Source organism: Aythya fuligula, chromosome 3, assembly GCF_009819795.1.
Source record: "Aythya fuligula isolate bAytFul2 chromosome 3, bAytFul2.pri, whole genome shotgun sequence".
Classification (NCBI taxonomy): Eukaryota; Metazoa; Chordata; class Aves; order Anseriformes; family Anatidae; genus Aythya; species Aythya fuligula.
In genome coordinates this window covers 10,728,806-10,752,158 of record NC_045561.1, presented here as the reverse complement: position 1 = coordinate 10,752,158, position 23,353 = coordinate 10,728,806, and the positions used below count along the sequence as shown (strand labels likewise).

The 23,353-nt window shown below is 48.5% G+C and overlaps 1 protein-coding gene across 1 annotated transcript; it reads right to left on the bottom strand.

Moving 5' to 3' along the window:
- Positions 1-12,327: 12,327 nt before the first annotated feature.
- LOC116487718 lies at positions 12,328-21,900 on the bottom strand. Its single transcript, XM_032184866.1, has 9 exons — positions 21,876-21,900; positions 21,677-21,793; positions 19,842-19,953; positions 19,022-19,166; positions 17,865-17,978; positions 17,131-17,275; positions 15,706-15,854; positions 14,989-15,128; positions 12,328-13,501 (listed from the first exon to the last, which is right to left on the bottom strand). Exons 3-9 carry the CDS (start codon positions 19,945-19,947, stop codon positions 13,380-13,382), a joined length of 921 nt encoding a protein of 306 aa, XP_032040757.1. The 5' UTR covers positions 19,948-19,953; positions 21,677-21,793; positions 21,876-21,900; the 3' UTR covers positions 12,328-13,379.
- Between the last annotated feature and the right edge of the window lie 1,453 nt (positions 21,901-23,353).

Genomic DNA, 23,353 nt, shown 5'->3' with positions numbered 1-23,353 from the left:
CGCCACCGGGATCTTGTCCCCAAATTCACCCATTTCAGCACAGTGGGATTGAAATCTCCACTGGGTGTCTTGCACGAGCCGCCCCATGACCCCGTGGAGCCATCAGCTGGAGCTGGGGGGCTGAGGACCACCCGGTGCACCACGGCAGGATGCAGCTGGTTTTTGTCCATCCCCTTATAGATGGAATCCAAATGCACTTTGCAGTTGCTCTTAAACCTCGATTCAACCCATTAATTTATTTTGGTTTTGACCAACCTGGAGGCAGCAGGGGGAGGCGATGTGCCAGGCTCCTGCGGTGGGGAGAGCACCCACCACCCACACTGGGGCAACAAATGGGAGCTCAAACACAGCAAAACGAGCAGAAAATCCTCCTGAGGTGTTACATGCCTTTCTCCCCCCTCCACACTCAGGACCTTGCCACAGAAGAGGCAAGCAGTCTGCGTGCACCCGCTGACCCAAACCTGCTTTTCCTTGACTTGAGGGGCCGAAGCCACCCGAGCGATGCTGATGGAGGCGAGGGAGGGAACGTGGCTGGCAGGTGCCAACACCATCCCTGTGCTCCCAGCACAATAATGTGCTGCCCTCGGGCTGCTTCAGGAATGCACTTAAGCACTTGTTAAACCTCCGGCGTATGCTTAAATCCCCGGGGTTTTCTTTCCTTAAGCCCCGTGCGCTTTCTCCACGTGCTGAGCCAGGTCGCTCGTGCGTGCAGCGAGATAACCTTGCTGCCACCACCATCCCTCACTGGAGATCGGGCTGCAGCAGGACAGATGCCATGCTATTTATTAGAGCAGGCTACTGATTTGCGGTGCAGGGTCAAGGAGAGGTGAAGCAGAAGGTAAAGAAGGTACAAATATCATATTTCTTAGCTACCGGAATAAAGGGGTGTGAGGAGCAGACAGACTTCGTGGAGAATACATGCCTACAGAGGAGCCATCAGCTCTTTTTTCTAAGTTCTTTCCTATTTCCTGATGAAGGATGGGAGCCCTTCCGTATACTACATTATTCAGAAATTCATTTAGGGTGTCAGAGCACACCTAACCCACATTTCCCCACTGCCAACCCTCAGCATCCCCTCAGACCAAGGTTCGGTGGCTGAGCTGTGGATGTACCCTAGGAAATTACCTAAATCTTTTGGTGCTTCTTTTTTTTCCGACCACGAAAGCCAATCCTAAAAGGCCATGGTCCAAGCAAGCCACCCACCTCATGCACCTATTTCCCCTGCCCTGAGATGCTGGGACTCATCTAAAGCCAAGCAAGCACCCAAGCACTGCTGGACCCAGGCCCAAATTTGCCAAGCACTGAGGTGAAATCAGGTAGCACATTTTTTAGAGTTTTTAGATGCAGTAGCAGGATGGGTGGTGTGAAAACCCTGCTAATGTGGTTCGAGAACACGGGGAAGGCAGCTCCAGGGGTACGGCTGCGGTGGCCGTGGCTCACTTGGTGAGCTGGAGAAATAGGCCACTGGGTTGAGGTAGGGAAAAAAAAAAAAAAAGCAGCAATGCAGGGGAAAAGCAAAACTGGGAGGTCTTGGTGTAAGGTTTCAAACAGCAGCAGTAGCTTTATAGGACACATCTATGGTGGTAATGTGAATATTTTGGCTGTGAGGAGCTGAGCGGGGAAACACGGCTGTATCTTTAAAGCAATCTGTGTCTGTTTAAAGAGGGAGAGAAAAAAAAAGGGCTTTGAAATCAGAGACTGGGAAAGTATAAGAAAAAAAAAAACACAAAACACTTCAAAACCACTGCGCTGTTCATGGGCATTGCATCGAACCTGGAGTAAAGATGCTTTTTGGAAACAAATCCATCCCCATACCTTCGTGTCCCCCCTTTACAGAGCAGGTACTGGGGCTTAGCAGATGCTGTCCCTCAGTGTCACCGCAGCCAGGAGGCTGCAGAGCGCTCCCTGCTCGCCACGGGGAGGCTTTCATCCTTGTTTTGATACCTTTCCAGGGCTGGGCTTTTTTTAGTGTAATAGCTCATTTATTCATGTGTTCCTCATACATTTATTAATGACTGAGGAATCAGTTGTGCCATCCGCCGTAATTAAACGTATCAAATCAAATCTTGGCTGTTATTACAGATGAGGCAGGCAAGCTTTTCCTTTTCTTTCTTTTTTTTTTTTTTTTTTTTTTGCATCGAGCGTCGAAGAAATAACTATATTAAGATCTACTCCCAGCGAGATGCAAGAGGAGCACTCCTGAAACTGAAAGTTGCACTGCAGAAATACTTGGGAGATCAAAGGTTTTCTACCTTCCTTGAAGCTGTGCTGGAAACAAGCAGCTTTTTTCTTCTTCTTCTTCTTCTTTTTTTTTTTTTTTTTTTTTTTACAAAATCCTGCATTTTATTTCAAGATCAGTGGGAGCTGATGCCTCGTGTGTCTGTTCTCATTTGCTGGAAACTCAAATGAGTTTTTCTTAACCCTTACTCGGTCTCTTCTGGGAAAACCCTTGAGGGGTGGGAGCCGTGGGCTCATCCTGCCTGAGATGGCCCTGAGGTGCCGGTGGAAGCCATGGTGATGTGACCCACGTGGACACGATCCCTCCCCACACTGAGACCACGATGGTGGATGAGGGTTTTGGTGAGGAACCCCATAAAGCACCATGACATCTCTTGTACCCATGGGCAACCCCAAATCTAACCTAGAACAAGTGAAATCAGGCATTCATTCATCATTACGCATGGGCAGAGCTGGCATCGGGCACCCATTAAAGTCATAAAACCCAACACCCTCCAAGTCTCTGTCTGCCTCTCTACTTCCATTTGTCATTATTTCCTTCCAAACCAAGCTCTGGCCTTGTCAGAACCATGCCACAGCCTCCAGGTGGATGCAAAGAGGGGAAAAACATTAAAAGGGAGGGCTGCCCCCCATCCCCATCCACCCAGGCTCTCCCTGGGATGGCTGCCCCCCAAAAACAGGCCGGGGGATTTGGTGTGTGATGGTGGAACCCATTTTACATGAAGCAGGTGTAGGAGAGGGGATAAATAAATGAAAGTTTCCTCCTGTACAAGCAAGCAGGGTGAGTCACATCGTGCTGGTGCTTTCATCGAGGCAGCTACAAGAGAGGAGAAGCTGTAGGTGCAGGTCCCAGCCCTGTCTAGACTCTGTAACACCTCCACAAAAGGAGGAGAACAGGCAAAGGAAGTGAAAGGACAGGCTCCTCTTCCTACGAGACAGGAATAGCGTCCCAGTAATTAAAACCTAATCAGGGACATCATTAAGTCGCAGTGTCCCAGCGCCTCCAAGCCGAGCCAGCACCTCCTGTTGACCTGCCTGGGTGGGAAGAAGCACTCCCCTTTGGTCTACATGGGGCACAGCCAAAAGGTGTTCTTGATGCTCTGCTAAAAGCAGGAGGCACCAAAAAACCCCACAGGAATGGTCCCAGCTGTCACCCAGGTCGGCACCAAGGTCCCACGAATTTCAGTGCGGGTGCTAAAGTGCCTGCGGGAACCTCCTGGAGAAGGTGGTGGTCCCCGACGTGGCAGCGAGAAAAAGAAGACGAGAACTAGAAATGGGGTGAAAGTCACTGTTTTAGCAACGTTGCTTAAAGTCAAGGAAAAAGCCAAGAACAACTCGGTGTGGCTTGGTAGGAGCAGCAGCTGTTCCTGCTTGCTCCACCAGAGCATCCGTGGCACCCACACCCAGCCGGCTGCACCAGTACAGGTCCTCTGAACCGGGGCTGTCTCCTGGATTTTTTCTCCCTATCTTCATCAGAAGCCTTTCACCGTGCTGCTCTGAAATAAAGGGTTTCTTGGAAAAAAGTCAACCCAAGCCTCCACTCTGGGTTTTGTTGTACTGTATGCCCTGAGGATGGCCCAGGCACCATAGGGATGCTGTGGCAGCCCCTTCTGGGGGTAAGGAGAAGAGGTAAGGTCCTGAAAATCTAGAGACACCCGTTGCTGCTTCAGATCACGACGCAGTGCAAAAATCAATCATTTTTCCTACAGCCTCAGCATGGTGAGGCTCTGTCTCAGCAGGACTTCCTCTGCGTAAAGCAGGGAGCCCCTTTGACCCGAGGGACTCGGCTTCCGACAGCGGAAACCAAGAAGGGGCAAAGTTCACCCAGGTCCAAACAAGCCTCTCCTCGAGCTTGCGTGGCTTCCCTGCAACAGGCCACGAGTGCCTGAATAACAGGGGAATGAGCTGTGTTGGTTTTTTTTCCTCCCAGAGGAGAGGGAGCTTGCAAGCTGAGCAAATTTGCACATCAAGGTGGGGATGCTGCGGCCCCGCCAGTCCACGGCTGGGATGGAAAATGGGTGTTGTGGCGTGAAGGCACGAGCAGAGCTAGGAGAGGGCTGGCTTCCTAAAGTGCTGCGTCACTTTGGGTGACTTCTGCATCATCTGGGCTGCGTGCTTGGGAGTGACTCACCCGAGCAGGGCTGGAGGGATGCTGAGGAAAGCAGCGGGGCAGCTGGTGAAGCTCCGGTTCTGGTGAAGCTCTGTTTCTGGTGAAGCTCTGTTTCTGGTGAAGCTCAGCTTCTAGTGAAGCTCAGTTTCCCTGGCTAAATGAATTTAGCACCCAAGGAGCAGCCAGCAGTACTTAATAACCACATCATGCTCTAAGGGACCAGACCCAGGGACACAGTGCCGTGGTGGATGACAGAGGAGATGCCAGCAGGTGCTCGTGCTGGGTCCCCTTCGCTCCAACGTGGGCACGACTTCTTCCCTTGTGGGTGCGGTACCGGGACACGAAGGGAATTTCAGACTTGGGAAAGAAGTGACGAGGAGCCCTCACCGTCCCCTTCCTCTTCCCACGGGGAGGTGGTGGGTCAGGAGGAGGTGACGGCGGAGGCAGGGTGCAGGGACAGGCTGTCCCCACCCCTGGAAGTGCTCCATCATCCCACCGCGTGCTCCGTGACGTGGGGACGTCGATGTGCCGGGAACTGGCGGCCTTTTCCTTTGCTTCCTTCAGAGGGTGGGAAGGGGACAACTTGGTCTGTAGAAGAAAAAATAAAGAAAAGTGGAAGATGTGGAGTGCTTGGCAGAGACCCAAGGCGCGAGAGCACAGAGACCGTGAGAAAAATGTCTGTCTGCTGCCCAAGTGGATGGAAATCAGATGTCACGGCGGGGCTGGTAAGGGCAGGAAAGGAGGGAAGGCCCAGACAGGGCCTCGATCCCGATGGAGTTATCCATGGGGATTGCTCCCACCAGCACCATGAGCCTCCCACCACCAAGTAAATCAGGTGGGATTTGATGCCGTGGGCAGCTGAGGAGGAGAAGGGAGGTGTGGGGATGGGGAGGAAGCCGTTCTGAGGCTTGCTGGAAGCAGATAAGGACAAGTGGCACCAAGTGACGTCTGCCGTGTCCCTGAGAGGCTGGGCGAGCTGCTCTTCAGCAGCAGGGCCAGCAGCAGCCCATCCCCGTGCCACACACACCTGCTGAGGGACGAGAGGCACAGGGTGGGAGCCAGGCTCTCATCCCCTGACGGGCTTTAGAGCATCTCTGCTCCACATGAGGGTCCTGTAGTGAAATCCCCTATTGGCATACCCGAGGAAGGAGCTGGTGGCCCTCTCCAGAGGTGTGGATGCTCAGGACACGCAGGAAGAGCCAGCAAGCACGCCTGCATTCAGTGGGGACATTAAGGCAGTGTGGAACCTTAAAAAGAAAAAAGAAAAAAAAAAAATGAAAAAAGGAAAAGAAAGCCACCCCAACAAAACACAATTCCTATATCTCTACGCCCACACAGCACCTCTGTCGCCTTGCAGGGCCTGAGCCGGGGATGTTTGGGATCAGGGCTCCCTCTAGAGGGTTTTGAACAGCTGGAGACTGTCCCCAACCCTACGGGGCAGCTCCTCACGGGCCCGTCTGCCCCCAGCTGGGGGTGGTGGCAGTGATGTACCACTCGCGACGTGTCCCCAGCTAACAACTTCGTCACAGCACAGACTGCCCAAAGCAATGAGAGACTTCAAACATGTCCATTAAAAAAAAAAAAATAATAAAAAAGGAAAGAAATGGAGATGTTAACTCATCCTTAAGGCTTTAATTAGAGTGCCGGCAGGGGGCAGGTAGATGGCTCGGCAGCATCTCACGGGCTTTGCGAGGGGGATCGCAGCTCTCCAGCTGCTCGGGCTGAAGTTGCAGGTAGAGAGGTCACACCTCAGAAGAGAAGAGAGAGGAAAAAAAAGGTTGTGATGTTGATTTAGCTGCCTGCTTCCCACCGGGGGGGCAGGAGAAAGCTGGAAAAAAGCAGCCACGAAGCTGCGCTGCGCTCCGATTGCCATCAGCTTTGCAGCTGGGACCGAGTTTCTCCACACTGGAGGAGGAAGAACAGGACACAGCAGGCACTAGCAGCTCCTCAGGGGGTTGCAGATGATGGTTTCCTCATGGACCTTCACTAGATGGTGCTCTACACCATCCCTTCAAAGCCCCTTTGCAGCCTGAGAAGCTTTCCGTGCTGCGTTTTCAGCTGCAATCCCAAACGGGAGGAAAAAAGGGCTCTTTGGGGAGGCGTTTCCTGCAGGGGCAATGCTGCGTGGTGGTGGTGGTGGTGGCTCTTGGAGGAGAAACCATCTAGCAGCTCCCTGCTACGCCAAAACTCAGGGAAATGCTGAGAGGAAGAGGAGGTCAGCTGGAACGAAGGGCACGGCCACTCACAAGCTGTCAGGAGGGACCAGTTGTCCTGCTTTGCATGGGTTCACCTGCCGTGGAGGGGTCACATCCCAGCAGAAGACATCCAGACGTGCCCTCAGCATCCTCGTAGGGTGATAGATTTGCCCTGGCGTGGCTTTAGCTGGTGCTGCAGGTGCTGTGTCCCCAGCAGAGCTCGGCTGAAGGAGGATGCTGGGCTGCTCTCAGCCACCTCTGTGGGTACATGTAGGGTCTGCAGCTCCTTCCCAAAGCATCCCAGCACCTCCAGCACCTCCAATCCTGGCAGGAGCCACGAGGCCGGACCTCGTGGTGCCTCCTCCTTCCTCCCTTCAAAGTCCCAGTGCTGCCTCTGCCACAGGGCGCTGGGCTCGGGGGCTGAATTATGGCTCTGTGCCGCGGGGTGGATGCTCTCCAGCACAGCCTCCTGAAGCCCGGCGAGCTTGCTGCGCCGAGGCAGAGCTCCTTCCAGCTTAGCAAATTGAGCTTTTAAGCTGAGCTCGTCAGCCAGGAGATAAACACACTTGAAGTGTGTTTATTGCCCTTTGATAGGGAATACGATGCGTGGTTTTGTACAGCGTGGGAGAGGAGAGGCTCCAGGGTGGCTCTCTGGCTGTGCAGGAGCTTTCCAGCAACGGAGATGGGGCTGCTTCAGAAAGAAAAAGGCTTTCAAGGCTTCAGCTCCATCCCCTTGCCTGCTTGCCATCTCCCCTGCTTCCTTTGCTTTCCATTGGGGGTTCTTCACATTAAAGCCTCCGTGCCGTGGGTATTTTCAGCATGCACAGCATAAGATGTTTACCTTGAGAAGCCATCGAGAGCATTCAAGAGGCTCTTCAGAGCTTCCTGGGCCCTGGCAGAGCAGATCTGCCACAGCCTGAGCAAGCGGATCGGCTCTGTGAGAATGAGGAGCCAGTCTCCTGCTCAGATGTTGGGGTTGGGGCATTGCCCCCCCCAGCTTTCAATAAAATAATTGGGCCCAGCCTGAAGGCATCTCAAGAAGGATCTTTAGCAGGCATCACTGCTACAGGCAATGAAGTTTTTTCTACATGGATTCAGGTAGGGCTTTCTTCCAAGGCAATAGATTTTTTTTATTTTTTTTTTTCTGGGTTTGCCACAATCTTCAAGTCTTCCTTCAGGCCTTGGCACCATCCAGGTCTCCTGAAAAGTCATTCCCTGCACAGCTCCAAGCAGTCCTCTTGCAGAGGAGAGGTGATGCTGGGGCTCCATCAGATGCTCTCCTCCCACTGCGCCCTCACCTGCTTTGTCTTCGGTGTCTCAGTCCTCTCCTGGTGGGCTCTGCCAACAAAACCATCCATCCGGGATGCCCCTCCCAGCTCTGCATGGTTACACCTACCCCAGCTCTGCAGAAAGCAGATGGACATCGGCCACTTCTCCCGGTTTGAGTTTGCTGCAGGGTCAGGCAGACACTGCTGCCTGCCTTTGCTGTCCCCATCGCCACTGCAGGCTGGAGCTGCTCCAGCATCAGGGACACCTCGCTCCGATGCCAGCTGCGAGTCCAAATTCCCCAGAGCTGCAGTGCAGAAGCACTGACGGAGCCCTTGCTATGATGCTGCACGCATATGCTTTGTGGTAAGGCCGTGATAACTATCAAATGCTTCTTTTCCCACTTTCCCAGCAGGGCACCGGCGTTGTTGCCATCGCCCCGTCTCCTCGTCTCTTCAGGAGCGCCCTCGAGGACCGGCTTTGCATTTGGCTGAACGAGATGTTCTCGTTTGAGGAAGTGCAGCAGGGTTTCTCCTTGTTTTTCCACCCGTCCTCACAAACCGCACCAGCCGGGTGAGGCAGGCGGCTTTTCCTCCTGCTGCTCTGAGCTGGGTGCATCCCAGAGCAGGTTGGGCGGTGTCCTCCTCCCGAGCAGACGTCTTGGGACGCCTCTTGGGTAGGGGGAGAAATTCCCACAGCGTCACAGCATCCCAGCACCGCCCCATGCAATGCCTCTGCCTGCTCAGTGGGTGAGGGAGGACACGTGTGGCCCTCAGCCAGTCTGGTCATCGTGGTGGGTCGATTAGTTCAGGTGTGATTGCCAAAATAGTCTGTGCACGAGCACCCAGTTAATTCATGCACGCGTGCCCCATTAATTTATGCACAGGAGCTCAAATCGTTCATGCATAAGCATTGAATTAATTCGTGCGAGAATCCCCAATTAATTCGTGCATGAGGACCCAATTAGCTGATGCATGAGCGCCCAATTAATTTATGGATGAGCCCAATTGCTTCATGCATGAGCACCCAAAATGCTCAAGCATGAGCAAGCAACGAATTCATACATGGGCTCTGGAGGAGTTCATGCATTAGCACCCAACCTTTGCTCGTGCATGAGCACCCAATTCATTCATGCACAGCGCCTGGCCAGCTCGTGCACGAGCACACGGTTAATTTACATGTGTGTTCCTATTAGATTTACCTGTGTGCACTTCATTATTTCACAGCCAAGCACCCAATCCACGTGTGAGCACCCGATTCATGCAGGTGAGGTGCACGGGGCCCCTTCACTCTGACACCTGCAGCTACGCGGTGACCCCTTTCTGCCAGACCAGGAGGTGCCCACAAAACCCACTACGCCGACCCAGCAGGAACGTCTGTGGGGAGCAAGGTGTCCCCAAAAGAGCAGCGGGGCGGCTGGGAGGATGCGTTTGGCAGGGAGGGCAGCCCCAAAGTCCCACCAGTGGGCAGAAGCTTTCCCCAGTTTGATTTTAATGGGATTAAGATAGAGCCTGGGGGTGAGGAAGCCCAACCAGCTGTTTCGTAGCTCTTGGACATTTTTGCTCAGCCACCCTGCTCCTCTCAAAGCCCCGGGGGCTTTCCATAGCAAGCTGTTCCTTCGGTCTGCTCCTGGAAAATACACGTTGGTGCTGGGGAAGGCAGTAGCAGCGTTTTCCAGCTCTCAGCATGCCGATGTCGTGCTCACCAGCCCTGCCTGCGGAGCCAGGGGATGCTCTGCTCTCCAGTTCACACCCACGCACATGGGCACAGGCACAAACACTGGGGTTTTTTGTCTCTTGGATGAAAATAATTCATGTTACGGGTCACTGAAGCCAAATACTTTCCAGCACCGCCCAGTTTTTAAAGCTATTAGAACAACATCAAGACGAATCGAGTTGCCAAATAGTGTCACCACCACCTCCAATGCTCCCTGGCCCCAGTCAGTCCCGTCCCAAGCGAGCTGCATCTTCTCTCAGTGCCTTAAACATAACCGAGGGCTTTTGAGCTCCTTTCTTCCCCAAGAGGCAAGAAAAAACACAGCTTTCTGGTGTGGACACTCAGGGTTTTGAGGCAAAGTTTCCAGCTCCCGAGGCTGATGTGTGCCCCTGCAGGCTCTGCTGGGAGCAGGGTCAGGATCTCGCGCTCATCCAGCATTTTTTCCCACATGTTCATGCCCGATCCTGTGACTCCTCGCCGAGATGTCTTTGACAGAGGGAGCTGAGCTAATCTCCCAACACAGGGCTGTCCCCACTCTGTGCAGATAAAATAAATATTTAGCTTTAAAGCATCTAACAGCTTTCAAAGGGCCCGGGATGGCCCGTGCATGTTTAGACTGCGCGCACAGCAAAGGGCGTGCATCCCTTTAATCATCGCCGGTCGTTTTTGGCGCTGTTATCTGCAGATCTTCGCTGTCCTCCACGCAGAGGCTGCTCCTGTTCCTCTCGGCTTTGCAGATAAGGCAGTGGAGGCACAGCCAGGGTTTGCCCCAAGCCCAGAGGATGAGCTCCTCATGGGAGGAGCACCAAATTGCAGAGCAGGACCACCACAGGAGGAACACCAAGCTCCACACACGGCCAGAACCATCACGGGAGGAGCACCATGCCCTGAGCTGTGGAGCCCAGCAACTCCTCCGTTCTAGGGGTCACCAAAGAGGAACGAGATGAGTCCTAATCTGAGAAATGAGCCATGTTTTTCTTTGGAAGTCTCAGACTTTAATGAGAGCCTGACCCAGGACCTTACAGCCTTTTTATTATTATTTTGTTTAATTCCTTTTGAATTAATATATTTGCTCACTCGGTTCAAATGCATATTTCCCCTGACCCACAGCTACTTCGATGCGATGTTCTTCCAAGTCAGATTTCCCCAGGAATTTTTACTGAACACGACTGTCTCACAGCTTTGGTAACATCCAGCCCTCTGGAGCAAACAGCGCTAAACTGATGGACAATCCCTTACCTTCCTCGGATAGAGGCTGCCGTGCACGGAGGATGAGGAAGGACGAGCTGGAGCCGGCCCCAGCCAGCAGAAAGAGGTACCCCAGGCTCAGCACTGGATTGCCTACCTGGTGGTGGCTCAGCCGATCCTCATTTTTCCCTGCAAGGAACCTCACGGTGTCCAGCTCCACCAGCTCCACACATCTTCCAGCTCCAGTCATCCTCCAGGTGGCTCCAACCTCCAGCCCCACGGGGAGGCAAGGAAACCGGGGGATTCAGGTTTCATCCTAGACTGGGCTAGGAGAGACATATGGGCAGTTAACAGGGCCCTGAGTTACATTTTTCAGTTAAAAAAAAAAAAAAATAAAATAAAATAAAATAAAAGAGAGAGATAAGAAACAACAACAAACTCTTTTTTTTTTTTTTTTTTAAAAGGCTTTGTACTCCTAATGCCACCAGCTTTCCAAGAAATTTTAAATCCAGTAAAATTCACCCAAATCCGATAATCGCTCATGAAAACAAAGGCTGGGCAGATTATTTTTGCGAAAATGTTGGCAGGCTCGGGGCTTCGTGAAACGCAGCTTTGTTGAATGATCCGCTGTGGGGAAAAACGCGCATCATTGGTATTTCTGGTTTTGGAAAACAACTGGAAACGAGGCATTTCAGAAGAAACGGCCTTTAAAAATAGCACGCTGCGAACTAGAAGGGGAAGGTTCACTCTGTTAGTTTTCAACCCTGTTTTCCCCCCAGCTAAAAGGAAAGGGGTGGGGGGGGGGGTGCTGATATTTTTAGGCTCCTGTTCGTGCCACTGATGCAAGGAAAGCTGCTTTTCCCAGAGCTGGCAGGGGCTCACTGTGGCAGGACGGCTGTGGGAACGTCTGCCTGCCCCAGCTCTGGGGAAACGAGGCTGGAAGGAGGTTTGGGGGCCAGGAGCTTAGTTGTGGGTGGCCGGGGTAGGGGCTCACCCAGCCCTAGCATTTTGGGGCCGTTGCCAGGGGATTTCTTGCAGGGAGGTCTGCACAAGATGAACGTGGCGCTGCTGCGGCTCCTCAGCAGCGCTCAGAAACAGGCCTCTGAGGAGCTCTTTGCAGCTTGTTTTGGGGTGGTGAGGGTGGGATTAGGAGCAGCAATGCTCCTGCGCAGCCCCACAAGGAGGGGCAGCTCCAGCAAGGCACAGGGGTCCCTGCAGAAGACAGGGCACAAACAAAGTAGGAGCCAGGAGCTCTGTTTTAGGCATGTGTAGGGTTTACAGAAGTGATGTGCTTGCATATTGACACAGAACACTGGCATTAGCAACTTTATTTAAAAATAAAATGCAAGAGAGGGACAAGAATTGCATAACATAGGTTGTGTTTGTTAAATGTAAAAGAGAGTCTACTTTAAGAGAATTCACCTTTGTAATAACACTGCAAGGTATTCAGTATGTGAAAGCAGCAGCAATTTGGGAAAACTTTCCCAACACCACCCAGGAAAGAGAGGCAGTGGTCTGACAATGCAATCAATTTGTCCTCAGCCTTCCTAATACCAAGTCCACAGCGGCGGAGCCATGTGACAAAGCACTCAGCTAGGATGAACTCACTCTACCTAGTCCAAAAAAAAAAAAAAAAAAAGAGTTTAATTTTTAAATGGGCACCCTTTGAAGGAGCAGGCTTCAACTCCAATCAGGCATCATCTTGTCGTTATGTCTGAGCTCCTGCCAGAGCAGCTACAAGCTGTTCTCCAGCAGGAGGCAGGCAGCCAGCACAAGTTGTGCACTGCACAGCTCAGGGAAAAGCAACCCACTGCTCCCTCCTGACCCAGATCTCATTTGTCTTACAGGTGGAGCAGGAGAGGCACAGATCCCTGTTATTGCAGGTCCACAGATGGAGTCACTGCCACAGTAACAAACTTAGCTGAGAAAGTCAGGAAAAAACAAGGCAGAGGCCCAGAGACCATAATATATACTGAAAAGCGAACGTATCTTCAATTTTTAGTCATCGGAGCTACAATAACCTGAAATAGGTTGAAGACTTGCAGTTGTGCCACCCCTCCACCCTGCTCTTGCACATCATACATTAGAATTAACACCTCAAGAGTCAGTCTCTAGATTTGCAGCATCTGTTCTCATTGTGACAAGCAGGAAAGGGAGGGCTGAGGCTTGCAGATGCCCAGTGCTGGATGGCCGCTGGCCAAAGTCAGTAAGGAATGAAGCCTCCCACTGCCCACCACAGCTCCCAGGGATGGTTCACCCAGAGATGCACTTTAACATAACAAAATCTCAGGGAAAGACTGTGGGCAACTGTCTGTGCAAGCCTGCCAGGCATCTCTTGACAGCCTTCATCACACTGGAAGGAGCAGAGCCCCAGCTTAGTCATCAGGAAGGTTTTCAGAGCTGCTCAGCTGCAGGACCTCTTCCTCCACTGATGCAGAGTTGAAATAAATGAAGGAGGGTGCAGATTCAAGGTGGGGCTGTGCCTAGCTGATCTGAGAGAAATGGGAGAAGAGCCAATTTGTAGACACAAGCCACAATAATTCAGAACAAAGAAAGAGGAGAAAAAAAGACAATTGATACTGGAAGGAAGGAGCAATGGATACAGGATGCCCAATTGTCTTTTCTCCCTCTGAAGTATCTGCCACAACATCACCATGTGAGAGGTCTCAGGCCACTGTGCCTGATGGATGTGGGGTTCTTGGTGCTTCCAGTGGTCTCTTACAGTGCCTCCAGATGACTAACCCCAGGCGAACAGCAAAGATAAAACAAGTCACTGCCAGCAGTGTAACTGGAAGAGAAACACAAATACATTAGCACAGGAGAGAAAGTCAGTGCTCCCTTGTCACGCCCTAGCTCCCAATACAGCAGGCATTCAGGGAAAGTGCTCAGGACAAAAACAAAGAATGCTATAGAGGAGCCAATACCCCCATCAGAAACATCCATGAGGGAGTTGCTGTGGAGAAAGGCACAGATTTCAAAGCTTCACTGCTCTCCAGTAAAGCCAGCCCAATGCTTCCCAGTCAAGGGATGTGTAAAAGGGGTAGATCTTACGGACACAGGCATAAAAATGCATTACATGAACCAAACAATCCAAGAATAGTTGAACTATATAAAGAAACATGCACTAGTTTGGGAAAAGCACATTCTTGTCCTACCAGCCAAACAAGCTGAACCACTAAGAATGAAGTTTTGCTGGTATAAAAGCAGTGGAAGCACCTCCTGCAGGAACACAGCTGTCTGCCAGAGATTACACACCTTCACATTCCTGGTGGCCATAACTATTAGGACAGGAGCCACCTGTGGCCTCGTGGCTTTAGCAGACAAGCTCTGCTAAATCCTGCTGGCTGCTTTTAGGCAAGATCTGGCTCCCAGCTGCCCACCCTGCCCTTACTACAGAAGGAGAACATGTATTGAAGTGGCTTTGATGATGGTACTGGTGCAAGTCTAGGAATTTAACCACTGGTATGTGGCACTGGGAAGGCTGTAGGGTGGCACTACACTCCCTTCTGCTGATCCTGTGGTGGGAATAGGAATCCCAAATTGCTACAGCAGGGTTGAGAGTCTGTGCGTCTCAGTCCCTTTCATGCCAGCATGAAACTACTCATGGTGGCATAGCTTTTACCAGGCTGTTGACTGTACAGGATTTATACAGCTTAAGCCCTTTTACGATGTATGACTACATCCAGCTCAGCTACAGTGGCCTGCAGCAACCAAATAATCCTGGCAAAACTTGTCAAGGCTAGCCTGGGCTCTATATAGGAGGGGAACATGTGCAAGGCTTTGCATTGTGGAATTCAGCTACAGCTTCTCCTTGGGTCAGAAATTAAAGCACTGCCCTGTATCCCAGGTGGTACAAGGCAAAATCCAGTCTCCAGCCCAGCCCTGCTTTTCTGTTGGCCTGCCGTGGGTCAGAGGGCAGGGAGCTACCAGCAGAGGACCCAAAACTGGCAAACTTCTCTGAAACAGCACAGGTGGACAATTGTAGGGCAAATTTAATGCACCTGGAAGTGAATTGGAGGCAACAAAGTTTGATTCCAAGCCTAAGGGCTCATGGGCAATAATTTCAATTGCAAAGGGAAGCACCCTGCTCCACTCTTTAGTTTGTAAAGTGAAATGCCTTCTAACAAATCTCTAGCTCTGGTTTTTATTTTTAAATTCTATTATTCAAAAGGAAAGTCTGTCTTTCTGCTCCTAATACACAGGAGAGAAGTAGAACTGTTTACTGGCCTTCTTCTTATCTTTTATAAGAACTGGAAACAGTCCAAAAAGATTCACCTATAAAAATGCCGTTGGTGGTTGGGGATGAGAGTGAGAAGTTCTTGCACGCGCTGCCAGCCAGAGCCACTATGACCACTGGGTAGATAGTGAGGTTATAACAGACGTACTTGTCAAGAAAGAAGTTTTCTTGATAAAACCTGTGAAGTAAGAAGTGACACGTGATCAAGCTATAAGTTTTATATGGTGGGGAAGGGGAGGAAATGTAAGAAAAGAATCAGACTTGGAATGTTTTGCCACAGGTCAATGTGGAGCATAGAGCAGGGTCCAAGAATCTTTCATTTACTAAAATTGATAAGATTAAATGAAAAGTTATCGATGGTAAGTTTAAGGAAAAAGTAAAACCATGTTTGATACAAATTTTCTACAACTGGAGGGTTATAAAGGAGAAGGTTAAATTCAATACACCCAAAAACTTTCTTGCTTCATTCAAAGTTGGGGCTGCGCTATGGAGAATGGGTGCTTACTGCTTGATGTAACACCCCATGGGGTACATTACACCGAGGTGACAAAATTGCTTTTGAGGGGAGGTTTTCATTCATTGAGAGGAGAAATAAATAGTCAAGAAGTGAGCTATGAATTGCAGAGGCCATCGTACTCAGTGTCAGTACAGGGACAGATATTATTAATGAATTGGGGCAGACGATCCAATCTGTTTGTGATGTTAGAGGTAGAAGGGCTCCTTCAAGCCAGGCGGGAAGCCAGGAGGTTGCTTACCATATTAGTAGGAGGAGAGTAAGGATGCTCAGAGAGGTAGTAGTTGCTATCTCGTTGGACACATTCCACTTGTAGATCAACACAACAGCAAAATTCAGCAGAGAGGCAATGGTGGTCCATGTGGCATACAGCGCCAGCCCATTCTGGACCTGCCACACAGCAAGAAGACAAACAGGGATAAAATAGCAATTACTAGTGTCATTTCTTTCTTGTTTTGCTGAGGCTTTGGAGTCGCCAAAATACCCACAAGATCCACCCCAGTGGCAACTGCAGGATTCCCCATACGAAGCCCTGCAGCCCCAGTGGTTATGTCACACACACACCCCAAAGTACACAGTCTGCCTGGCTGCTCAGCCCTGTTGTTGCAGGCTGCCTTAAGTGGCAGAGAGAAAACAGGTTTTGAATCTCAAAAACCTCCCAGCAAGCACATTTGCTATGTGGAACCTGCCGCAGGCAATATTGAGAGCTGGAGTCACTCTGGAGCAAGGACAGGGAGCCCAGCTACTCCCAATTCCCCGTGTTACTCTTGTCTTGTGTCTCAGGAACCAAAATGCAAGGGTACACAAAACAATGCCCACTCCCAATTTGTGCCAAGAGACTTAGAAATATTTCCAGCAGGGTGGGTAGGAACCTTTACGTATGGGCTCCCAGCTTTGGAGACTCCCTCTCTGCTGACAACCCTCCTGGCTCCTTGGATGTGCTTTTTCAGCTGACCCAGTTTCTCACTGAGCAACACCAACGTCAAGCGAAGGAACCAAAGGCAGTTAAAGCACACACAGCAGCAAGGAGAAGATCTGTAGTGTGAGGGCTCCTGGGTGGGGGAGGAAGGATTTGGGGTAGCAGATCTGAGGAGGGCACAGGGAGGGATCAAGGCGTGATGGTGTACATTTATTTTATTCTTTCTGTGTGGTTTGCTGAATATATATACCCACTCTCTTCAGGGACAGCAGAAAAGTCATTTTCCACCAGAATTTGGCAAAACTCGGGAAGGTTGAAACCCTAACCCCCTTATATAATACAATTTTTACTAGTCAGATGCTGAGGACATCTCTATCAGCCACAATAACAGAAGTCACCCTTAGGAATTGTGATTCCCCCACTTCTGGGAGAAGTGCTCCTGTCCCCACCACACACAGATCTGGGCTAAAATGCTTCACTGAAAACTTCACTCTGCAGCAGCTAGAGAAGTGAGGGGGATATAACTGGCTGATTCATTCCCATCATGTCTGACCAGAAACTGAGCTACAATTAAGCCTATGTGCTCCTGCAAGTTAGAGCCAGGGCAGAGATCCCCCCTTCCCTATCTCCTGCCCTTGAGTCTTTCATTCTCAATACCTTTAGCACTACACAGAGGTGTGGGTTGTTTTTTCCTGCTTGTTTGTTTTGAGCACTTACTAACTGTGCAATTTCCTAAATGCCACCTACCAGGATCCGGATGAGCCAGAGTTCAGCTTTGTGACCCTTCACAAACCACGAGGAATGGATACTCAAGGCTCTGTGTGAGATGAAGAGAGCGGCATATGTGGTAAGAGTGAGGGCTACCAGGATCACCAGGGCTGGGAGGAGGTATCTAGGACAAAGAATACACACATACACATGGCATACAGTGCATTTTTAGTGGTGTCACAATACCTTAATTCGTAGTTTTACTGTTTGGCCTTTACTGACTTTAAGCTAATCAAGCCTTTATTAAAGGTAATCACTATGTGTAGCCCTCATTTTGACACGCTGTTTTACTCTTAATGATTAAGTTATTATTTTCCTGACTGCGGCTGATTTCTTCACCTCTTGACAGTGGTGCTATTATAAGCCCTTCGTGTGAGCATGATTATGAAAACAATCCAAAGCAAGGAGCTTAACTGCATTTATGAAGGGTGTCATAGCTCTTGTCTTATCTGTGGGATAAAAAACACTGAAGAACTGCAGCTTTGAGGAGATGTTAGGCTTCAACAACCAATCCACCTCATGGACAAGATGAAAACATTGTGTAAAACCCTTAACATTTTTTTTTATGAATGCTACTTTTCACTAAAGACCTGCCATACAGTTTCATGCAGGTGTGATTAAGCATTCACACACAGGGGAAAATGGTTAAAATTAAGCACTGGGGCAGTCCCATCATGAGGGTTAGAAAACCTGTACAAAAAAACATGACTTACTCTCGGTCCCACAGAAATAGCCATCCAACGTTGAGTCCATTATTTAGAATCCATGCCACGTAAAAAGGTATTGGCAACAAGTCTGGCTTTATGTATACACATCCAAGTTCATTCCTGTCAGGAAAAAGTGGGTATGGAAAAAGAAAAACAAGGCCTGCATTGAACAGCCAAGCACTCCTGGCCTCATTGTCCTCATGCTAACAGGAAATTCATGTTTCAGTTGGGCACTTCAGCTCAAATTAGACTATTTTACTTCCACATCCTTTTCAGAGATAAAATATAATCCCTGTGGCTTTCCCCATCAAAAGAATGCCTTGTGGTACAGAACTCCTTGCTGGTCTCTGCACCACCACTGCAGTTATCACTGATTTAGTGGGTGCTAGAGACTGACTGCTCCACAGGTGCTCCAAAGTTTATGCCATTGGTGGTGGCAGCAATGGTCATGGGGATTTTTGCCCAATTCCTGGGGAAAAAAGGCTTACAGGATCATAGTGTGAGTGTATATTTGTGTATGTGTGTACACACATACATGGACTTGATCAATCTTAAACACTCCATTTTTCTTTCAGCATTGGCCACTGTCAACTAAGACTTCTTATATGCCATGTAAAAACAGTAAATACACAAGACTCAAACTAAGTAATCCATGGTCCCCCTTGAAAACCTATCAGGAATTACCACATAATGTTACAGATAACTCATGAGGCAGTTATTGAACTCATAGCCCCGGGAAAAGCTTCAAATCCAATTCAGTGACCCGAGAGACTTGTCAGTGTTGATTCTCTAACCTCTGCCAGAGAATAAACTCAAAGGATTAGCTTTGTCTTTCAGAAATTTTGCCCCTGTGGATTTGCAGTATCTAGTAGTGACTGAGCGGCTGCATCAGATCATGTGAATCAGCAGAAGCCAGGCATCACAGAACAGTTTAACAGAACAGTTTACTTTGTAACCTGCCCACATATTAGAGCATACACCTTCAAACTGCTTTCCAGCTTTGGATTGAGCCTAGAAGAAGCTCCAGAGCTTCAGCCTCTTAAGTCAAAAGGAATGGCAGTGATTTTACTCTGCCTTTTTACCCCAGAAAAGTGGGGTAATGGGCCAAGCCACAGCAGGGAAGAGCCACCCCCCATCATTTGTACCATGAGCGTGGAAAATACCTTCGACAGATCCCTGACAAGGCGTACAGGAGCCAGGCAAGCTGCCAGGCATAGATGACATTCCAGATGAGGAAAGTCCAGCCAGCTGGTGTGAAGTCAGTGTTGTACTTATCTGAGATGTTTCCAGGGGTTGTCCGGAACAGACCTACAGTGGTGAATGTTATTGCAGACTAATGTGTTACTACATACTGAGGATGGAGAAAGACTGTTGGTTTTCTCACCCTGCAATCTTCCTCAAGGCTTAGTCCACACCTCAATAGATCTGAGGGAGATGCCCTTGTTGAAAACAAGGGAGAGGATGCCCTTGTTGAAAACAAACCACATGCTGCAATTGCCTTGCCTTTAAAAACCCATTATGGGATCACTATCCCTTGTGGGGAACCCTGAGCATCTTCTTCTTGCACAGAACCAGAAAAGCCAGTTACATGTAAGAGCCAGAGAGAAGCACAGCATCCACTTCTGACAGACTCAGCTGGATAGTGTTCAAACCAAGAACCACTGCCCTCTATAAACAGGGCCTGAACAGCTTCAGCCAGGGACACAAGTGCAATATATGTAAAAATTGCTTTTCACCCACAGCTAGATCCAGGTTCACCAGGGACAAGACTACTTTAATTTAAAAGGACTGGAAAGGGCTCAGGCACCTGTCTGTAACACCTGGAGGATGCACTAGCTGCTTCTTCCTTGCTCTGATAAGGGTGTATTTGGAGAAGGGAAATAGAGCTCACCTAAGGCACCATTATACCATAAAGTGATATGATACACAAGATCTACCTCTCTAAACAATGACTACTAAACAATGACTATTTGCTTGCATTACCTTTGAATAATCCAGTGGCATTTCCAGCATTCAGTATCACCATGACTGTGAAAGTAGCTTGAGACAAAAGCATCACAAAAATCTTCAGCTTGTATATAGAGTCCATTTTATCCTGCAACAGATTAGAAATATTGTTTGGCTATCCTAATGTATGCCTAGGTTTGTTTCACATCCCAGAGACCATTTTAGAAAAAAGAAATATTTTAAATATTCCAGTTTTAGCTGCTATTAGCTGTATTTTATTTTATTTTTGATGAATCTGTTAACCATTTTAATTGCAGAGGAAAGCTTCACAACTCAAAGATGGAAAGGAGACGAAAGAATCCCATATGTACTTAAGAACAAGAGAGGCCTTACACTGACTAGGTGGATGTTTGAGCCAGCATCCTCTGAGAACAGTCCAAAACAGGGCAAACGACTGATACTTCCCTGGGTTACTCACCAGACAACTCAGAGATTTCTAATAGTAGCATCTTAAATAGTCTCTCATGAGTTAAAAAAAAAAAAAAAAAAACAACTCTCTAGATCCATAAATTGATCTAATGGTCTGGTGAAAAAGCTGTCTCACAACATCCATTACAGGCTGTTAACTCCCTTTGCCACCCCCCAGACTGTAATGGCTGGAGACCCCATACAAGTTTCAGATGGAGAGCATGTGCTACAAACACTTGGGAATGCTGCCTTGTTTCTGGACAAACTTGAACCACAAAAGCAAAAAACTCTTTCTAGATTTCAGAAGCCAAATAGCAATCCATGAGTATGCAGCAATTAGTCCACTGTCACCACCCATCCCTTACTGGTATAGTGCAGGGCAAATGCTATAGCTCAAGTGTGCCTGGGGAAGTATTGCAGGGGGGTTGCAGTCTTAGCAAGCAAGTGTAAAAGATGGGTCCCAGCTTATGCTATAGCACTGCTGCATTTATCCCCAAGCCAGCAGGCCTAGCACTTCCTCCACTTTTGAAAAGAAATATGAAATATTAAGATCTGGCTTTGCAGCTGAATTCCTTTTAGTTCAGGATAGCTTTCCACATTTACCTCTCTAATCCCATAACTACTACAAAATAATCACTTCCTTTCATGGGGGTATTACCTCCTCCTACTGACTGCAAATACGATTTAAATGCTTTAGCATGTCTTATGAACTCCATAGACTGTAAAAATCTATATACTACATTTTTCAAGGTTTCTAAGTAGTCACTTGAGCTCTCCACATGGTCTCCACTAGTAAATCATTGTTATATCAAGAAAAAGTTCTGTTCCATCTGTAGAAGTGAGCATACATGCATCCACCCTATGGGCAATAACTATTTCCCTTCACAGCCCAGCACTTCAACTGTCGTTTCTATACAGAGACACTTCAATGTCTTCTAGGGTCAGCAGGAACAATAGCAGTTGTTCCAAGCTGCTCAGCATTTAACTAATAAATTCCAGTTCCCACTTCAGTGGATAGTTTTTACAGTTCCGGGCTTTGTTCATGGATTTAGCTACATCCAGATACATCACAAGGAAGTGGGATAGGAAACTTGTGCTAAATTTGTGCAAGCCTTTTCTTTTCAATTCCATTTAAAAGGAAAGCTATCCATTTATTTTCATGAAAATCTTGCATAAAACTCAATTAACTAAAGATATCAAATCCTGATGAGACTTCCTGATGAGATTTGTCAGTCAATCCCCAAACAACTTGTGTCCTCAGAAATATACTGAGCCAGCAAATTCTGAAAAGAAAAATCCACAAGTACTACTAAAAATACGTTTTCTGACTCCAGAAAAAGACTGCTCTGCAGAATTCTGAAAACCAGGAAAACACGGTAGAAGAAATATCACTGTGTGCTTACCTTAGTCTTTAATTTTTTTCCTTGAATATAGATTGTTGGCCGCTCTGAGCCAGTATACGTGGCTAGATGGTCCTTTGATCTCACTTGTCTGGCCAAATCTACGTTGTCCTGACAGTCCTGTAATTGAATTCAATACCACACTTTTTTTATTAGCATATTTGGAATAGACTTGATTACCCAGCTTCAGAGAAATGCATACTTGCTTACGGAAGTCTAGGAGGAAAGCATTACTTTAAGGCCAGTCAATAGTTTCACTGCCTGTCTCTCACCTCTGGTCTCCCTCTAATTTATTGCTGGCAATGAGAGCCTGCAATATTTCCCTGCCTGCAGTAATCAGCCACAAACACCCTTTAGAAGGATCAGAAATATTACTCACAACGATCCGCACAGTTCAGAGTTTTTTGGCAGTCTTACAGCTGTAGTTCAGCTACCATCGGCGCTGACGTCTCCGCTGCTCAGGCTTATCTATAGAGATTTTACAGAACTTTCAGCAGATTAATACTTGTGCATTATTTAAAAACAAATCACTGTAGTTAGAACTGCTCTCTGTCCGTGAGCTGCAGCCTCTGATTGGCCAAAGCCTTCAGAAAGCAAACACTTATGCAAGAGAAATATGATTACTTAACAAGGGCCTTTTATAACAGCCCGAGCAATGCACGTTCCCAACTTGCTGACAGACAAAAGCTAATGAGCGCCTGCTCTCGGGCTCTCTCCTGCTTTGTATTTCCACCCCTCTGCCACCAGGAGGGAATAAGAACACCATAGGTCAAAAATCACAGCCAAGGCAGCAGTCCTGGGTGGGAGAAGGGATACTTGCAGGGGTGGCTGAAAAAAAGGAAAGACAAAATAGCCTGCATATGGGGTTTGGAAAGCTGGACACGTAGCAAGCTTTAGATCCTGGAGCTGAAAGTTGAGCTCCTGTCAGGACTTGGCACTCTGGGAACATTTTATAGCATTAAACACTGTATAAGTATGAATAACTTTTCTAATACAGCAAGCATGTGTAGTAGTCCTGTATTTTCATACTTCACATCTATTCCTTGCAGAGCATTCCTACACAGACTCTGTTGAAAATCCCTACAACGGGCCTTGATAGTGGTCTTTTTGAGGAGTAATTCCCAGATTTCATGGACTCTGGAAACCCCTGGGAGAGCCTTTCCAATGTCAGAAACAGAAAGAAATTAAAGGTCCAAATCCTGAAGTCCTAAATGGACTTTTCCTTTTTTTTGTTTTCTTAAGAGATTGGTTTTGAGTATATTCCACTTGTAAATTTGTTTGTGAATATAGAAAGGGCTCCCACTCCCACTATGAGTCAGTCCCACAGAAAAAGAGCAAGCCATGTTGGTTGATCAGTCTCCACCTCCTACAGGACTGCAGTCACCTCACATCCACTTGTTCCCCTCAAATTTAAATTAGTATTGTCAATTAAAAAAGGTGCCTCGGCATTGAAATATCATTACTCTTGTGCAGCTACAGCATCTACCAGGCAGGCAGTCTACCCATGGGCTCCCCAGTGCCAGCTAATAAGGGCAGTGAATAAAACTGGGATCAAAGGACATTCCTACCCATTAGAAGCAACACGATGGGTTTCGGAATTAATTCTGTTTGGGATCACTTGGCTTTTCAGATAGCAGAGGAAAATAAAAATAAATGCATGAAGAATGATTTTCATTGAGG